The sequence below is a fragment of the Tachysurus fulvidraco genome, chromosome 1 (assembly GCF_022655615.1).
Source record: "Tachysurus fulvidraco isolate hzauxx_2018 chromosome 1, HZAU_PFXX_2.0, whole genome shotgun sequence".
Classification (NCBI taxonomy): Eukaryota; Metazoa; Chordata; class Actinopteri; order Siluriformes; family Bagridae; genus Tachysurus; species Tachysurus fulvidraco.
In genome coordinates this window covers 29,301,462-29,318,020 of record NC_062518.1, presented here as the reverse complement: position 1 = coordinate 29,318,020, position 16,559 = coordinate 29,301,462, and the positions used below count along the sequence as shown (strand labels likewise).

The 16,559-nt window shown below is 39.8% G+C and overlaps 2 protein-coding genes across 5 annotated transcripts; one reads left to right on the top strand and one right to left on the bottom strand.

Annotated features, from left to right (window-relative positions):
- Positions 1–540: 540 nt before the first annotated feature.
- zfta (zinc finger translocation associated) lies at positions 541–6,840 on the bottom strand. 3 transcript variants are annotated; one of them, XM_027169437.2, is made up of 5 exons: positions 6,403–6,840; positions 5,007–5,525; positions 4,315–4,644; positions 3,371–3,790; positions 541–2,580 (listed from the first exon to the last, which is right to left on the bottom strand). In XM_027169437.2, exons 1-5 carry the CDS (start codon positions 6,524–6,526, stop codon positions 2,120–2,122), a joined length of 1,854 nt encoding a protein of 617 aa, XP_027025238.1. In that variant the 5' UTR covers positions 6,527–6,840; the 3' UTR covers positions 541–2,119. The 3 variants fall into 3 exon arrangements, with proteins under 3 accessions (XP_027025238.1, XP_027025239.1, XP_027025240.1); XM_027169438.2 differs by lacking the exon at positions 6,403–6,840 and adding an exon at positions 5,753–6,111; XM_027169439.2 differs by lacking the exon at positions 4,315–4,644.
- On the top strand, positions 6,475–16,457 carry si:dkey-28a3.2. Of its 2 annotated transcripts, none has more exons than XM_027169434.2 (6): positions 6,475–6,624; positions 10,382–13,089; positions 13,248–13,804; positions 14,829–14,887; positions 15,322–15,633; positions 15,741–16,457. In XM_027169434.2, exons 2-6 carry the CDS (start codon positions 10,555–10,557, stop codon positions 15,818–15,820), a joined length of 3,543 nt encoding a protein of 1,180 aa, XP_027025235.2. In that variant the 5' UTR covers positions 6,475–6,624; positions 10,382–10,554; the 3' UTR covers positions 15,821–16,457. The 2 variants fall into 2 exon arrangements, with proteins under 2 accessions (XP_027025235.2, XP_027025234.2); XM_027169433.2 differs by lacking the exon at positions 6,475–6,624 and adding an exon at positions 8,144–8,307.
- Positions 16,458–16,559: the final 102 nt, after the last annotated feature.

Below are 16,559 nucleotides of genomic sequence, written 5' to 3'. Positions count from 1 at the left end.
GCACTCTTATCGTAGGCTTCTTAGTGTCAAAAGTACACCTGTATTTATTAATGCACCAACATGTTAAATGAGCACCGGGTTAATAGAGTAACTACTGCTAATACTACTACACATGTCTACCATCTGCTGAATGTGTCCTACTAATATTTATACAGAATTCTGACTGTCGCATGCAATCCTGCTAGTTCGTGTTGGAAACTGTTTCAGTGCAGTGCAAATTTGCTTTGTGTGGATTGTTTCATGAAGGTTTAGTTCACTGAACATGGTATTGATGTACAGAACATAACATCTCCCTTAAAGCTTGACTGTAGTCTCAGAGTCAGGATCCTGAATGTTTATTTAAGGCTTTTAAGTTGTTGTTTTTCCCCCCTCCCTTTCACGTGTCCATGCAAACTGTACACCGAGACATTTATGAACAGGTCAAAGAGTGCATCGTTTATATCTGTATCCTCATGTTACTTAACTGATGTGTTCTGTAACTCTTGGGTGTGGTGATGCTTAAAGATTATGATCCCACCCATTTAAATCTTTTTTTTTTTCCCTTCCTTTCCCAGCGCATAAAGAAATGCTCATTTTAAATAGGCGCAAATCTCTTTCTCTCTCTTTTTCATTCTATATATCGTGCCCTATTTCTCCATAATGTTTCAGTTAGAAACCTGCATATTTTTTTAACTTAACCCTATAAACTGCCAGAATGTTCGTGGTCATTTCTTTTCGAGTTTCTCTGTTGGGGAGGGAGTTGCAGAAGTCATGTTTTCTTTGGTTGTTTGCTTTCAAGTCTAGATGTGATTAATATCCATGTTGAGTTTGTTAGCAATGAATTAAGTTAATCTGGGAGCTTTGGTAAAAATGGGGGGTCCATGTAATTGTCAACATGAAATTAATAAAAATGTTAAAAAGGAATTATACCGTTGTCCATTTAGTAAATCTTTTAAACAAAGAGATTATCAACAAGTGTTTATGCACTGCCTTGAAAATGAGAAACATGAGATTATATATATTTTCTTTGCATCTAGCATGGTGCATAATGAAGCATGGTCAAAGTACCTTGGTTTTCCGTTTACAGGAAAGGATTAAGATTAATCAGAGCTCCTTTGACATGATAAAATGCCATCGTTTGAACATCGCCACCTGGATTCCAAACACAGCTACAACAAAGTAAAAACAGACGGTAAGTGCTTAAATAATAAACCAAAAAAGACCTTCAGTTCCTTTTACCTTTTCACAACTTCATGTAGAAAACAAAGGCAGGAAGATGACTTCACTTCCACTTAGTTACTTAAGAACATGAACAAATTGGTTGCATTTTTCCACTCAGTTGGTAGAGAATTTAATTGCATCATTTAGTTAGTGGTCAAGTCAGTTTAAAAAAAAAAAAGAAAAAAAGATTCTACAGGACAGATGGCAAGCCCAGATTACACACACTCCCTGAGACATGGACTTGTCCCTCATTTCATTTATGATGCAGCAAAGGGCTTTAACCTATATTGATTTCATTAAGATGTGATTTAACGATATTTTTGGAAAATCACATACCTAATCAATAGGTAGTACTTTGCCGGAAGATAAGAATTTTCTCGTGTGATATTCAGTAATGATGTGTTACTTTGAAATGCATGGAACTGTTCACTCTACAGTGTGTGCTTTACAAGGCGCTGCTCTAGAAGTCATGCTTCATAACAGTTCCCTTGCCTCCCTCCCTCCCATACCAAGTGCTTTGTTAAGTGCTGAATGTGCGACCCACTGCATTGCTGACCCCATGCAAAATGATCCCTCTGGTAATTTAAACCCTGCAATCTGCAGCAATCAATAAAGCTCACAGAAGGCTGTACAAATACAGACTCATAAAAAAGGTGCTTAGGGGGAAAAAAAAAACAGGTCCTTCATTCTTATTCAGACTAGTGACATCATTCCTCTGTAGGAAACAACTTTATATTTTTCCACCTCCAAGCAGATAACAGAAAGCACATTTTGAAATCAAATCAAAAAGAAAAAGTGCACAAAACCAATTAGAATCAAGCTGACATTTCCATCTGAAAAGCTGTAGAGATCATATTTTTTGGCATGTTCCAGTAATCTTCCTGAGTGCAAGAAAGCATGCCCACACCCCCGCTGTTCATCAAACCTGGTCGAGCTCGGCGTTAGCGTTAGTGTTAGTCTGTACTCCGTGACTGTGATCCGAACCAGAGAAGCAGTTGTCTGAGTGAATGAAATTTAGTGTTGCTTGGCTGTAGCTCTGCACTGCCTGCTGCTTCTCCTCGGTACTGTAGTTCAGGGAGTGAGGATGGACTTGCTGGATGTGCCTCTTAATCGTGCTCACCTTCAGAGTTGCTAACGTGGCACCGCACACCATGCAGATCAGCCCGTGCCTCCTGCAGTCGTAGTCCATCAGGTACTCCATCCGCCAGCGCACCTGGTAGTTACGCCGCTGGTCTTTACCCGGGTAGTGGCTGTGTCGCCCGATAATAGGCGCCGACATTATCTTTGACCTTTCCCCTTCTTCCTTCTGGATGCCACTATGCCTGGGGGATGGTTTTATAGACAGCGGCTTGCTTTCGAGGAGTGTGTTGCTGGGGGAAGCTTTGCCAAAGAAAGAGAAAAGCGGTCAATATAAAGTTCTAATAATGTACCAAATTTTAATTGAAGGAGCTTAATTTAAGTCCATTGCATATGATTAATTTGATGAAAAAAAGAAATAGTCTATTCCTTTTTCTTTCGGCCTAATCTCTATTTACCGCATACACCGTTCAGTCATAACATCAAAATCACTGGCAGGTGACATGAATAGCACTGATTATCTAGTTACGCTGTTAAGACGTGTGATACATTAGGCACCAAGTGACCAGTCCGTTCTTGAGTTTGATGTGTTGAAAGCAGGAAGAATGGGCAAGGGTGAGGATCTGGGTCACTTTGACATTGGATTATAACTTTGTCCTCTTCAGGACGGAAGAATTTGTGGCTACGGGTTACAAACATAATTAGACCCCACCAGAATTGCGTTTTCTTGTATTGCTCCAGTGTTTACAAGCAAGATGTTTAACCTCTTTGGTGAGCTGTTATCTCTTTTCTATGAAGACATTAATCGTTAGACTTCACCGGTTTTAGTTTTGAGTTCACCTTATCTAGTCATGCATTTGAAATACATGCTGATGGAATGTAATCAATTACTGAGCTTAGACTTCTATGATATGTGCATTTTGAATAAAGAGGTTTTCTCAGGAAAGAAAATGAGCTACAATTCTTGTCGGTGGAAATCATCTGTACATCTGTTACAAATGTGGTAAATGGAGATTAGGTTAGAAAATCTGGAGTATCACTTTAACCATTGCTTTAATAACCAGGCTTTAATAATTCTGCTCAGTGTTTTTACCATGCTGTGCGTGTGTTTCGGGCTCCTCCGCGGCCCCGTCTTGGGTCCAGGCGCTGGCTATGTCTTCTCTCTCTCTTTGGCTGAGATTGCTGGTCTCAGGGTGGCAGTCCTGTATGTGCCTGCGAAAGCTGCTGACTCTCACCACTGGTAGCTCATCAGAACACACCATGCAGAAGCAGCCTGGCATGCTCGGAGGCCCAATGGCAACCAAATAATCCAGTCGTAGATGCCATGGACAGCTGTTTTTTACCCTGCTGTTGGTGGCGATCTGAGGTGGGGCGTCTGATTCCCTCGTAGACCCTCTGTATGGCTCTGTACTGTGCTGGAGAGAGTCAGGCTCTGTGGAAGGGAACGGCACTGGGCTGTTCGTGCTCAGATCTTTGGTCTCTGGCTCAGACTTGACATAGTCTCTTGAAGAATCTGTGGTAGAATATATATATATATAAAAATAGCATAAAAATGGCAGACACACTACTGTATATTGTGTGTTTTTATTTCAGAGCTGAAAGTGTAGAGATGCCACAGTGAATGAAAGACAGGAGGGGTTAGTTGAGGAACCAGATTTAGATGAAGAAAAACAAACTAAAATGTGTGTGAGTTGCAACAGAATGTGTAAAGCAAAGCAAATAAATATGAACATAAGATAAACTACTCCAACTCCAATCAACTTCAGCCCTGGAAATCAGTCATCCTGGATATTTCCAAGACATCCGACCCATAAAGTGTATAAGTTTAGATCATTTCGTGTTTTAGTGAAGAGAAATCATAATAATCCAGGCTAGTGCTTTTTTCTGAAAATAGCCTTTTCCTCATACATCTATTCTTTCATGTTCCTTTTTCTGTTTCTTCCCCACTTCAATGCATCCTTCACTTCCAGTCTATGTATTTCACTTCCTGTGGCTTTTCTACACTTTCCTGTCCAAAAGTTCCAGGTGGTCTCTCACCCTGGCTTTGGGCCCAGCTCTGCAGGACTCGATGTTTCTCCTCTGCACTGTACACCAGAGAGTTGGGATGCTGCCCCAGCACATGCCTCTTGATGTGGTCGAGATGAAGAGAGGGCAAGGGACAGCTACACACCATGCACACCAGCCTGCCCGCCTCTGCTTGGTACTCCATTAGGAACTCCTGGCGAAACCAGGCGTGCAGCGAGTCGTTCACGTAGCGCTCTAGCATTTCAGCAGACACACTCTGAGTCTCCTGAGTCGATGAGAAGCTCACCATGCTAGGCTCAGACTGGGACTCAGTTTTAACTAGCACAGCACTGCCAGGCTTGTCTAGGGGAAGTGGGGAGATTATGTCATATATCTGCAGTGTACGTCTACAATGATCAGTATATTTGGTATGACTAATTCCTCTTCGTAGAGAATATATGTATCTGACCTTAAAATATAGAGTAGCTCATCTTTATATTAAATTTGAACTGTGAATCCTTTTAACTTATTTGTTGTATTGTATTAATTTGTGTTTTGCGGTTTCTTTGGGTCATTTATTTTTGCTCTCTCAAAACACTCTATAGCTCTATATTATTTCCTCCTTTTATTGCATAAGAACATTCACCCTTGTGGACTTTATATAAAAACAATCTATGGGCCTCTTGTGCCCACTCAAAAATGTATATTAAACCTGAAGCACAAACCTGTAGAAAGACTGGCGCATTCTAGCGTCTCCTCTGGCTCGGAGGCGATGGCTGAATCTGGACAGGATGTCTGACTAGTCTCTAGATTAAGATGGTTTTCCCACCCCGAACGGATCACCTCCTTATCAGACGCGCTCCACAGCAAGGAATCAGGATGCTTCTGTCTGATATGTCTCTTAATGGTGCTCAGTTTTAGAGTGGCTAAGGAACTGCCACAGACCATGCAGATCATTCCATTTCTCTTGGGGTCAAAGTCCATCAGGTACTCGGTTCTCCAGTGTTCGTGGTAGTAGCGGCGGTGGTCTCGGCCAGGGATACGGCTGTGTCCGGTCCGTGATGCCCGTCCTGATTTAGCCGGAGATGTTTTGTGTCTAGACGGCCCTGGAACAGGGGACAGCAGGAAGGGCGATTCAGGGCTCTCTGAAACACTCCAGTAGCTCGTCCCTGGTGTGTCCACATGAGTGATCAGACCAGCTTGAGTCTCATCTCTCATGTGACCATTGGTCATGTCGTCATCATCTAGAGAAAAGCAAAAAGAAAATATATCAACTTCCAGGTCTAGTTTAGATTTTTATGATATATGTACATCAAATCTTTATTTGTTATTATATTGATAAATAGCAGTAAATGGCAGCACAGTGCCCTAAAATAAAACCAGGTGCTTAGACAGATGCTACCTGATTAATATACAAATGTAGTAGTTTTGCAATTCCACACAATTCAATTAAAACTGGGGTAAATCTTACCCATGTGGGCATATGTGGAAGTAGAGAATCATGGACAAGAACAATGTGGTGATATTCCAGGCTAGGAAGTCATCAGGTTTAGTGGGTGCTTTACTTGTTAATGTCTGACTGATCAACTCAGTTTATGATCACGATCTGGGAATTTGCCCGCAGTGTCAGTTTAATGCACTGCCCTGGACAGATTAGACATGTCAGCCCTGCCAGCCTTTTCTGTAATGTAGTCCTTTAAACCTACACAGCTTTTAGCTTTCCTATCGTGGACCTCTGCACATTTTAATATTTAATGTTCCTGCTCCTAACACTTCTGGTTGAACTAATCAGCAAATAAACACTTCATTTTTTATTAGTTTAGTTTAAATGGGAAAACTGGAGTTTCTCCAGGTCCAGGGTTGGTAACCTGTGGCCTGTCCAAAACAGACACCTTGTACTTCCGCAGAGGGAGTCGGCAGATGCGCTCATTTCCGCTGGGTGGCGACTGCGCACCGCTGTGCGGACATGGCACAGGATTCCGCCTTTGTTTATAGTGGAGCCAATGAAAGCAAGGGGCCATGCTGCTGTGCGCTATTGTTCATCAGCCGGATTAACGCGGCAAACACACACTGCTCTTCGATCTGTTTCAGCACTCTGATTATGAACATGGCTGTGTTTACCTGCTGTGCGCTGTGCCGACGCGCTGTAAGGCGGACTGGCCTCCTCTCCCTCATCGCTTATTATCAATGAGAGGCTTTCCGTCTGGACCCCGGGCTCCGACTCCCTGGACTCCTTTTCTTCCATGACTGACTATCTGATGTGAAACCGAACCAAGTCAACGCTCCTTTTACCAAACGCGGTTACGCGCGCAGCATTTCGAAGACGCATTCGCGTGTGTTCGGGTAAGTGTGCGTGCGGCGCGTCGCTCTGTGCGCTGCCCTGCGCTGCGTGTGCGGTTCAACTTCACTCAACTTTTACGCGTCCACGCGACTTTAGAGTCGCACTTCACTTCGCTCGAAGTACCTATTTAATCCTCATCAAATGTTCTGTCGCTTCCAAATGGCCTCCTGTGTGTGTTTTTCAGAGGCTCCGCTTGTCTTCAGGGTGGGGAGCCGAGCTTTGGGGCCCCTGGGGCTCCTTAAGGGGCTCCTGGGTAAATTTAAAGAGACAGTACGCTGTCACGTGGCTTCGGTATGGGGCCACTCAGCTACAGCTGTACAGCTACAATACAATACAATGACAATTCAGTTCAGATACAACATTTAACCTACAACAGTATTATCTGTAATTTCCTAAAATTCACCTGTACTTTAATTTTCATGACCTCACTCAACAATTTAACTTTTGGCATTTTAGTTATATATAATATCTTTGATTAGCCAAATATTAATGTGCATTTAGACTGTGTTTTAGTCAATGTTAAGCAATGTTTTTAGTTTTGGTACTTTTCAAACACATGTATTCCATATATCTGTTCCAACAAAATGAAATCATGTCTAGTTATTATTATCATCATGTCTAAGGAAAAGTCCTTAATGCTTGAGCATATAGAATTATTATACATACAGAGTTATTATTTTTTCAGGGGAACTGAATGCCTATACTGTGATTTATTTTTTACAGAATTGTACAGAATAATAGTCATAGCCACATGATTGGCAATAGTAACTTAGTGTTTTGTTACTTCCTGTCACACTTCATTGAATTCATTAGTGAATTAGCTAATTGCGGACTTGGCCATATATATATACATAGCCATATTGTATATTGATATATTGTATAGCCCTACTTGTTAGAATGAATTATATATCTCAAGGTTATAAAGAATGATATGCTTTAGATATAAATTTAGATACGCTTTCTCACCCACAATTCTCACTCATGAACTCAATTATTTTAACACCTTCCACAGATGCATTAAAACGTATTTAATTTTATAATGCAATCTGACAATAAAGTTAATTTATTTAGTGTGTCATGAATGATGTCCAGTGATTGTACCGGTTTCCCATCCAGAATGTTTCCCACCTCATGCTCTAGTGTTCCCAGAAAAGGTCCTGGATTCAACCCTGACCGGGATAAAGTGGTTAATGAATGACATTTCAAGTTAATAAATAAATAAACAGTTTACATAAAAAAAAAAATATAATTTTTATTATTGCACTATCAATTCAATTCCATTAAATTTATTTGTGTAGCCTTTTAACAATTTCCCATTGTCTCAAAGCAGCTTGACAGAAGTATGGAAACAGAAGAGAGAGAGAAAGAAAGAAATATCTAATAAAATTAAGAAGGAAAAAAAATGAAGATAAAAATAAAATTGAAGTATTAAAGTGCTTGATTCGTGGTAAATTCCCCTGATGGATTATTCTTCGTACTGTCTCTTTAAGAGCGGGTACACGCGCAGTAGTGGCCGAGAGCGAGCTTTTACATCCTGGTACTTTGCACTTACATGTCGACAGCAGCGGGAGAGAGAGAGAGAGAGAGAAAAAAAAAGGGTGATCCGGGAAGTGAACCCAGTGTCCTAACTGGACTCTGGTCTAAGCGTCTGTAAACTGTCCAGAAAAGTTCGACCTGTTGGCCAGGTAATACACGTGCATGTTTTTTTTAAACACGTCTAGAATGATCGCTTTCTATCGACGTGTGATTTGACTTGAAAGGCGGGCGGAGACACGCGAGGACGTGAAGAGGAAGAAGAGCTGATAACGTTGTAGCTGCTACTGAACCATCGCTTGTTGGTGCTTTTACGGCGGATTTTCAAGTCGTTTATGCCAAACATGTATTCGGGTAGACATAATAATGGTAGTATTACATAAAAACAACAACAATAAACAAACAAACAGAATGAAAAAGAGTCAAAACAAACCATTGAAACACTCACGGAGATGTCATTTAAAGTGACAGTGTCCTATAGATAGATAGATACAACTTTATTGTCATTGTTTAGTACAGATACACAGCAACCAAATGCAGTTTGGCATCTACCAGAAGTGCAAAGAGTAGCAAATGTGCTGATAGACAAGTGCAGATAAATATGTAGCATGTATATATGTAAACATATGTACAGCATGTAATATATACACATATATATAACGTAAACATATGTACAGTATGTAATACACCTATACAGTGTGTGTGTGTGTATAGATAGATAGATAGATAGATAGATAGATATACACACAGATGTGTGTATATATACGTGTGTGTGTATATATATATATATATATATATATATATATATATATATATATATATATATACACGTGTATATATATATATATACGTGTATATATAGATATATATACATAGATGTATACATTCTTCATATGTTTACATATTTACATATATATATTATATGTATATAAATGTATGTGTGTGTGTGTGTGTTTCTATGTACTGTATGTAATATATATTGCAGTACACAGTGAAATGAGACAACGTTTCTCCAGGCTCATGGTGCTACATAAAACAAAGGCAGAGCTATAAGGGCTTAAGTAAATACGTCCTAGCCAAATAAAGTGCCACTGTGCAACCTGGTGCAAGACAAACAAGACAGACAAGACAGTGCAGGACAAAAGACAGTGCAGACAAAAACAATTACAAGACAATACACAAAAGACAATAAACAGAAACAGCGCCAACCAGTGTAAATACTGTATGTTCATACAATATTGCGTGTGCAGAAATACTAGAATGAACACAGTGTTATAGCAGCAGGTCCCTGAGATAATGTAAAGGATTGTGCAAAACAGCATATATATATATAATATATATATATATATATATATATATATATATATATATATATATATATATATATATATATATATATATACTGTATATATGTAAACATATGTACAGTGAATAAATATAAAGGCTAGAGCAGTGCAGAGATGTGTGGACATTGTTGAAAAGTAGAAGTAAGGCTATGTGTCTCTTGTCCCTGGTTCAGGTTCATCGTACTTACGTTTATTTTTACATTCGGTACATTACATACATTTTTACATTGTTTCCTTTTCTTTTTTTATTCTCTCTTGCTTTCATTCCTTTTACTTTTCTAATCAACACTCATATCATAACCTTTGCATGTTATAAGCATCATAAATCTGACTAATTAGCTAGAACATTTGAAGAGAGAAATGATAAATGAACCATCTGAATATCAATCTGAATAATGGGTCCTGAGTAGAAATGAAATTCTAATGCTGCTCTTAAATAGTATCTAGAATCTAGTATTTAATATCTAGACACTGTGAGCACACATTGCAGTAGCTGCAATGCTTTTGTCTGCAGGATTTCTAAGGGCACTATTAAGCCATACAATTTCTTACAATGTGTAAATTATAGTACTAATCCGTTAACCAAATAACCTGATATATATATATTATATATATAATCAGATTGAATTGACCTTTTTTGTTTGTGGTAGATAAATTCTAAGGTACATGCCAGTAACTAAAGCCAGAATCCGAGGCAGAGACTTGTAGTTCTACACTGTAAATATTTCAATGCTGTCTTGGATTTAATTGGATTTTAAAGTTACTTCAGTCAACAACAGGTCACTCAATTCTGATGAATTCATAGCAACACAAAAATAAATGTGCGAATGGTGTATGGTGATCATTACAAGTTATGCAAAAAAAAATGTTTTTTGTTTAGTTGCAGATTTTGCTCTTGGATGGTACTTTTGGAAGAACTGGAACTATACGAATAAAATCTAATGCTACCCCGCTGCAAAGAAAGCATTTGGTTGACGAGGGACACCTTCTTCCTGTGATGATAATATGTGCATCATTACACTGTGGTGAGGTAGGAGGGAACAAACAGTAGGTATGTCTAAGACAACGACCTTGATGAGGCACCGATACCGGCCTGTGTCGGAATTTGATGAAGTCACTTTGGCCTCTAAACGGGAATACTGGCGGACTAAGAAAAGGGAGCAGAGAGCAAGGCTGTCCAAGGTCAAGAAAGAGGTTAAAGCTCCAAACACAGAAAATTGTAAACCTGTGTGTACAGATGGACATGTTTCACAAAAGTCTCATTGTGAATTTAGTCCTATTTTGCTTAATAGGGACAGTTCATACCAAACAAGTGTTGCACAAAACCAGACCAAGGGTGTGGTGATTTGCAAAGAGGAGATGAAAAGCTTGACCACTGAAGAATCAAACATGGATCCCTCCATGGTCGAATGTAATGGGGCACCACTCACCAAGGGCTTACCAGTGCCTGAAGCATGCATACAAGTACACTCAAACAGCATAACACATCGACAGACACGCACCAGATCTTCAGCCTTTAAGGGTAACTCCTCAAGCATTCCTCAGACAAGTGCTGTATCCCAGCTAGCACTAAAGTCCAGTAAACAAGCTCCTGAAATTAAATGCTCTGTAACACACAAGTCCTTGGCAGTTGTGAAAGGTAAGTTTGATAATGACCAGCGCATGCTAGCAAGAAGTGGTACAAATACAAATAGCAGTGCGGGTGCCGATGTTGCGGTCTGCAGCACGGGTGTGTACAATACTGCAGAAGTGGCCATGACTGAAGAGGAGAAGGCTGCAAAGCGTAGAGAGAACTGGCGTATCAAAAAACGAGAGCAAAGGGCAAAATGTGCTGAGAAGCGGAAGATGGACCGAGAGAAGTTGCAATGTTTTGAGAAAGGACATCAGGAAACAGGGAAGATTTCCTGTGCTGCCCCAGCACATTCATTATCCCCTGTGAACACAATGGCTTTGAGTGGAGCTAAGCAACGTAACTCTGTGATCCCTGTTGACTCAAGACTGAGTACTGGAAAACCATTACATTATGGAGTCGGAGTGGAAAGAGATAAATTATCATCCCGAAGACCCTATACACCACAATCAGTGGCTTTAAAACTAGCTGAAAGGCAAAGGTTACTAGCCAAAAACCTGTCCTCTGTTTCAGTTTATAGCACAAATCAATTTCAGAATTCAAAACAAAATCATATGGCCATGTCCACAAGGGCTTCTATGCGGACCTCAAGATCTATCAGAGCTATTTGGCAATCCAGAATGCCACAACAGAAGTTTGTCCGAATTCAAAGGAGGCAAGGTTTACCACAGGGGATTGAGACAGCCGAGGAGCGACTTGCCAGGCAAAGGGAGTATTGGCGTATCAAAAAGCGTGAGCAAAGAGAAAAGCATTCTTTGGCATCGAAAGGCCGTTTGAAGGACCTGAATTCATTTAACTACCGTGCAAAACACTACCAGATCATAATGGAGCAAATGCGAAAGACACCAGCAGGCCTTCAGAAAACACCACAACCAAACAAAAACACACTCCGCAACACCTCAAATCCTATTATCAAAGCCACTACAGCAGAGAAAGGTCCACCTGCTGTAGGCTGCAGTTTATCACCTGTGAAATCCTCAGAGTCATCTGGACCTCCTATGCTACAAAAATTAATTGGGACTAGCACCAGACCAGTTCTACATAGCATTCCAAATAACACAGATTTATCAGTAAATCGAAAGATTCAAAGGTCAGCTGTTCAGAACATTACTGCCTATGATCCTGTGATTGAACAAGCCAGTAATATAGAACAAGCCAATGGTACAGATGATGCTAAGATTCTTACAACCTCAACAGGGGCCACCCAAACTGAAGCGCTGTTTGCAGAGAGTAGGACGACTATTAAAAGCGAGTTGACGAGCTGTGATTTTTGTTCAGTTGATACCCCAGGTTTGATCTCAACAGCATATGATACAACCAAACAAGAACCCATTTCTCAGGAGAACAGTGCTGAGGCAGAGCCTTGCTCAAATAGTGACAACCAGTCCACTACTCTCTTGGTGGTGGCATCTATGAAAAAGCTCCTAGAAGAATCACTGAGCTCGGTCGGTGACAGTAATCGCGCATCTATAGACAAAGGTGATCTTTTACCTTGTAAAACTGAATCCCTTTTTCAGGAGGATAATGAAATGGACATAAAGGCTGACCTTACACAACCTCAGGAATTCTCTACAGACACTTGCTCTTCTCTAGTGGTCAAGCAGAGTCCATCTCCTTGTCATTCACCTTTGCAGGCACATGACATTTCTTCAGATGGTACTGTTCTTTCATCCCAAGACTCCTCACTTAACCTGCCTTGTACTGCCACTTCTTTCAGTAAAGGTCCAGGAGATGAAAGATGTGAACTGCCTATGGCTGCATGTGTGACCCGCTCAATGCATAGTGGCAAAATTTCAGGACAGCGAAATTTTCCTTCTAAGGCGCATGGAGGTCAGAAGCAGAATGAGAACAGTGAGCTGCAGAAAAAGAGAGAATATTGGCGAGTAATGAAAAGGCAACAGAGAGCCAGGAAGGCCAAAGAGATAGAAAGACGAAAAGATGCTCTGCATCTTCCTCAGGTATGAAGTCTTACTTCAGTTATGTGCATACTGAATATATCCTTTAATTCCTTTCATTTATCATTAATTGTGAATGCAAATGAGTTGAGTAACAAAATCATGTTGTTGTTTTTTTGTTGTTTTTTTTACTGTCTTGTTTTATTTTTCATTGACTTCAGAGGAAATGTGGCAGCTCTCAAGTGATTCACCTGCCTGTGGCTCAACAGCCGAGTCGCACAAACCTCAACCATCCTGTTATTCTTCCCAGTGTCACTTCACGTCCCACCTGGCCTGTGTTAAGTCCCACTGCATCATCTAATCAACAGCCATCAAATGAGGCAAGGCAGCTATTGTTTGAAGGACAGAAGGGTAAGACAACATCAGTGGCGTCTCAGGTGAACAAATGGCAGCTACAGGTTCAGGGAAACGTTCATACTTCAGCCACCAGACCAGGTGCTGTGACTTCCATCCCGACGAATCACGTAAAGCTGTCAGAGCCTCCAATACAGGCTAGAGGGTCCTCAGTGTCCAAATTCAAAAGTCATTCAAGCCAATTAAAGATTACTGCAAATCAGGAGTTTGATCCTGATGATGCAATACAAAGGAAGAGGATGCAATGGAGAATAAAGAAGCAAGAGCAGAGAGCTCGGAAGGCGGCACGGGAGAAAGAGCTCCATACAACACTCAACCAACCGAGACACAGCTGGTCAAACAACATTACACATGTAGTTCCAAAGTAAGTAAATATGTAGATGTGTGAAGTGCTGTTGTATCAACACCCTAACACTTACTTATATGGATTCAGTTCCTTTAAGTAAATCTATGCTTCTATGCTAAGTCACATTATTTGTATTTAACTGACTAGTTCATAAAAATACAATGAAAATGCTGACATTATATCTAGTTTCATATAAGCATTTCAAGTCATATGGTTATGCAACATACACTGTCTATAAAACAGTTTTATCTCTTCATTTTGGTAAAAAAAACCAATATGGAGTCGCTGAGTTCTACACTGTTTAAAGGGTGGGGGGGGGTCGCTGTCGCTGTCCTCCACAACACAAAAGTCAGAAATAATTTACAGAAAACATGGTGGTCAAAAAGTGCCAGATCTTTGTCAGTATAGTAATTCTGGATGTTAATGAAAAACAGCAAGTGTAAAACATGTCCAGAAACGAATAGGGAAGTTTCTGCTTCTCTTTATCTGCCAATGCAAAGTATGATTTCTAACTTCCCTGTTGAACATTTAGTATATTTTTGGATGCGAGTTGTGAAAAGAACAGGATGAATGTAACCATGGTTAAAAAAAGTGTCAGATCAAGAGTACCAAGAGTAATATAGTAATAGGTTTTCTTTCATTTTCATGACATACTACTGCAACGGCTCTGATTTGATTTTCTCTTTTCTCAACTTCAAAATGGCTTTCATTTCTCCCATACACACCCATCTAATCGTCATGTTGGTTTATCAAATGTGGTGTTCATAGGAGAAACCCGGGACTCAAACCAATAATAGACTTTCAGAGCATTTAGCGGTTTAATCAATCTAACAGTCTAATATGGGCAACAAGAAACACCCTGAGTATGTCTGGGCATGTAAAAAAAATTGGGTTGTTTCAATCAAAATGTAGTATGTTCAAAGTTATTTAACACATCTAGATGGAAAAATCAGGAAATAAATGCTGAAATGCTGATCGCATTCATCTTTTGAAAACCGTTGGTGCAAGTTTTGGTGTGTGATAAAGCTTTTTTTTTTTGCAGCATGCCAAGAGTTAGTCTGGACTATATGCCTGAAGATTGTCAGACAACAAGAGTGAAAGGTATAGCATTCCTTAACCTGAAGCCTTTTATAAAGAAAGTGTTGAATTTGGGTACCATCTTGAGTTTTTTAACTCTGTTTTTTAACTCTGTTTTTGAGTTTTTTTTTAAGTATTTTCACCTTTTTATTGTTCATGTAGACATTTTAAAATGAAAACCTTTATTAGTCTGAAATGTCATGGTGAAATACCAATGACATGTCAATCAGAAGTATTCTGAAAACCTCATTTTACATTTATTTTTAGTTTTTTTTATCTTGAAAGCCTTTTATGGTCTAATAGAGCTGCCGCCAGTCTAATCTAATCTACCATTCATTGACCTTGCATAGTTTTTATGAAGTCAGTTTTGATGATTTGGTCAATCTCTGTGCTTGGTGGAGCACTCTGAGGACAGTCCATTGCATTTAGTAACGTTTAGCAATTATATCTCTTTGCAGAAGAAGCAGAAGTATGTTATATTCCTGATGATGATTGTTCAGATCATCCCTTGTCCGAAAACAAGTGGAGAAGCATTTACCTCATGGATTACGATCCAGTAAACCAACTCCTGGTGTGCATGGTGTGTGGGGAACAGCAGTATACATTTAGTGTAGAGGAAGTGAAAGCTCATATAGAGGAAACCCACCCTAGCAGTCTGACGTTGGAGGAGGCGGAGCGACAAAACATCCTCGAGGCTTGGGATGAACAAGTGGCAGTGAGAGAGCGTTTCTTCACCAACCAGCTGTGGCAAAACAGCAGTGTCCTCAAAGGTAATGGAATGTATTGATCGCTCAGTTTGTTTGTTTTTTTGTAATTTGTACCAATAACAATTTGTACCAGTCACATAACAGTCACATGCTGGTTTTCTTGTTTTCAGAACAGAGCTCAGGGCACATGGCTGAGGTCGAAGTGATTCTGGGCCAAGATGATAAAGCAGATCAGTCTAAAAGACGGTAGTGTGAGCAATGACATTCTCCAAAAGAAAGTTAAAATCCACTGGTTTCAAATCCGAAAAGAATTCTTTAAGCAAAACACAAAAGCAAAGACTTTGCGAGGTGTACTCTGTCTGAGCATGTTAAAGCTCTTTTTTTTCTTTTTATTTTCCTTTTTTTGGTAAACACGCAACCCATGGTGATCCATCTGGATTGTACCGCATTGCTGTATTGCAGACTCTTTTTATAAATGCGTGCAAATGATTTAAATTTTATACATTTATGTTTACATACATACATCTATGTGCATTCATGTATTCATCGTTAACCGCCATAGCTGTTTGCATTCTCGATCTTTCACAATCTGAGGAATCGCATCTGAGATACTGTAGACCTTCTGGAAAAAAGTGACTTGACCTGTTCATTGACATGCTGTTTCATTCACCTGGTGCTTATTACTTTCTCTAAGCATTGCCTTCCTTTTTAAGACGTTACTATTTAATATTATACTTATAAGCACATGTTAAGTTACATAGTGATCTCACTGAAACATTCATGTTAATGATGTTTAAGTGTACATTTGCTACACACAGCAAGTTTTTTTCTGTTTTAATAAAGTTTTTATCCTTCTGGGAAAAGAATCAAGCAAGGTTTTTATTTTACTATCTGTAACTTTTGTGTCATCAGCAGGTAGTGAAAGGATATTAAAATCTTATGAATTCTTGGGTGCTTCTAGCTTGTATGCTCTAGACAACATAAGGCTT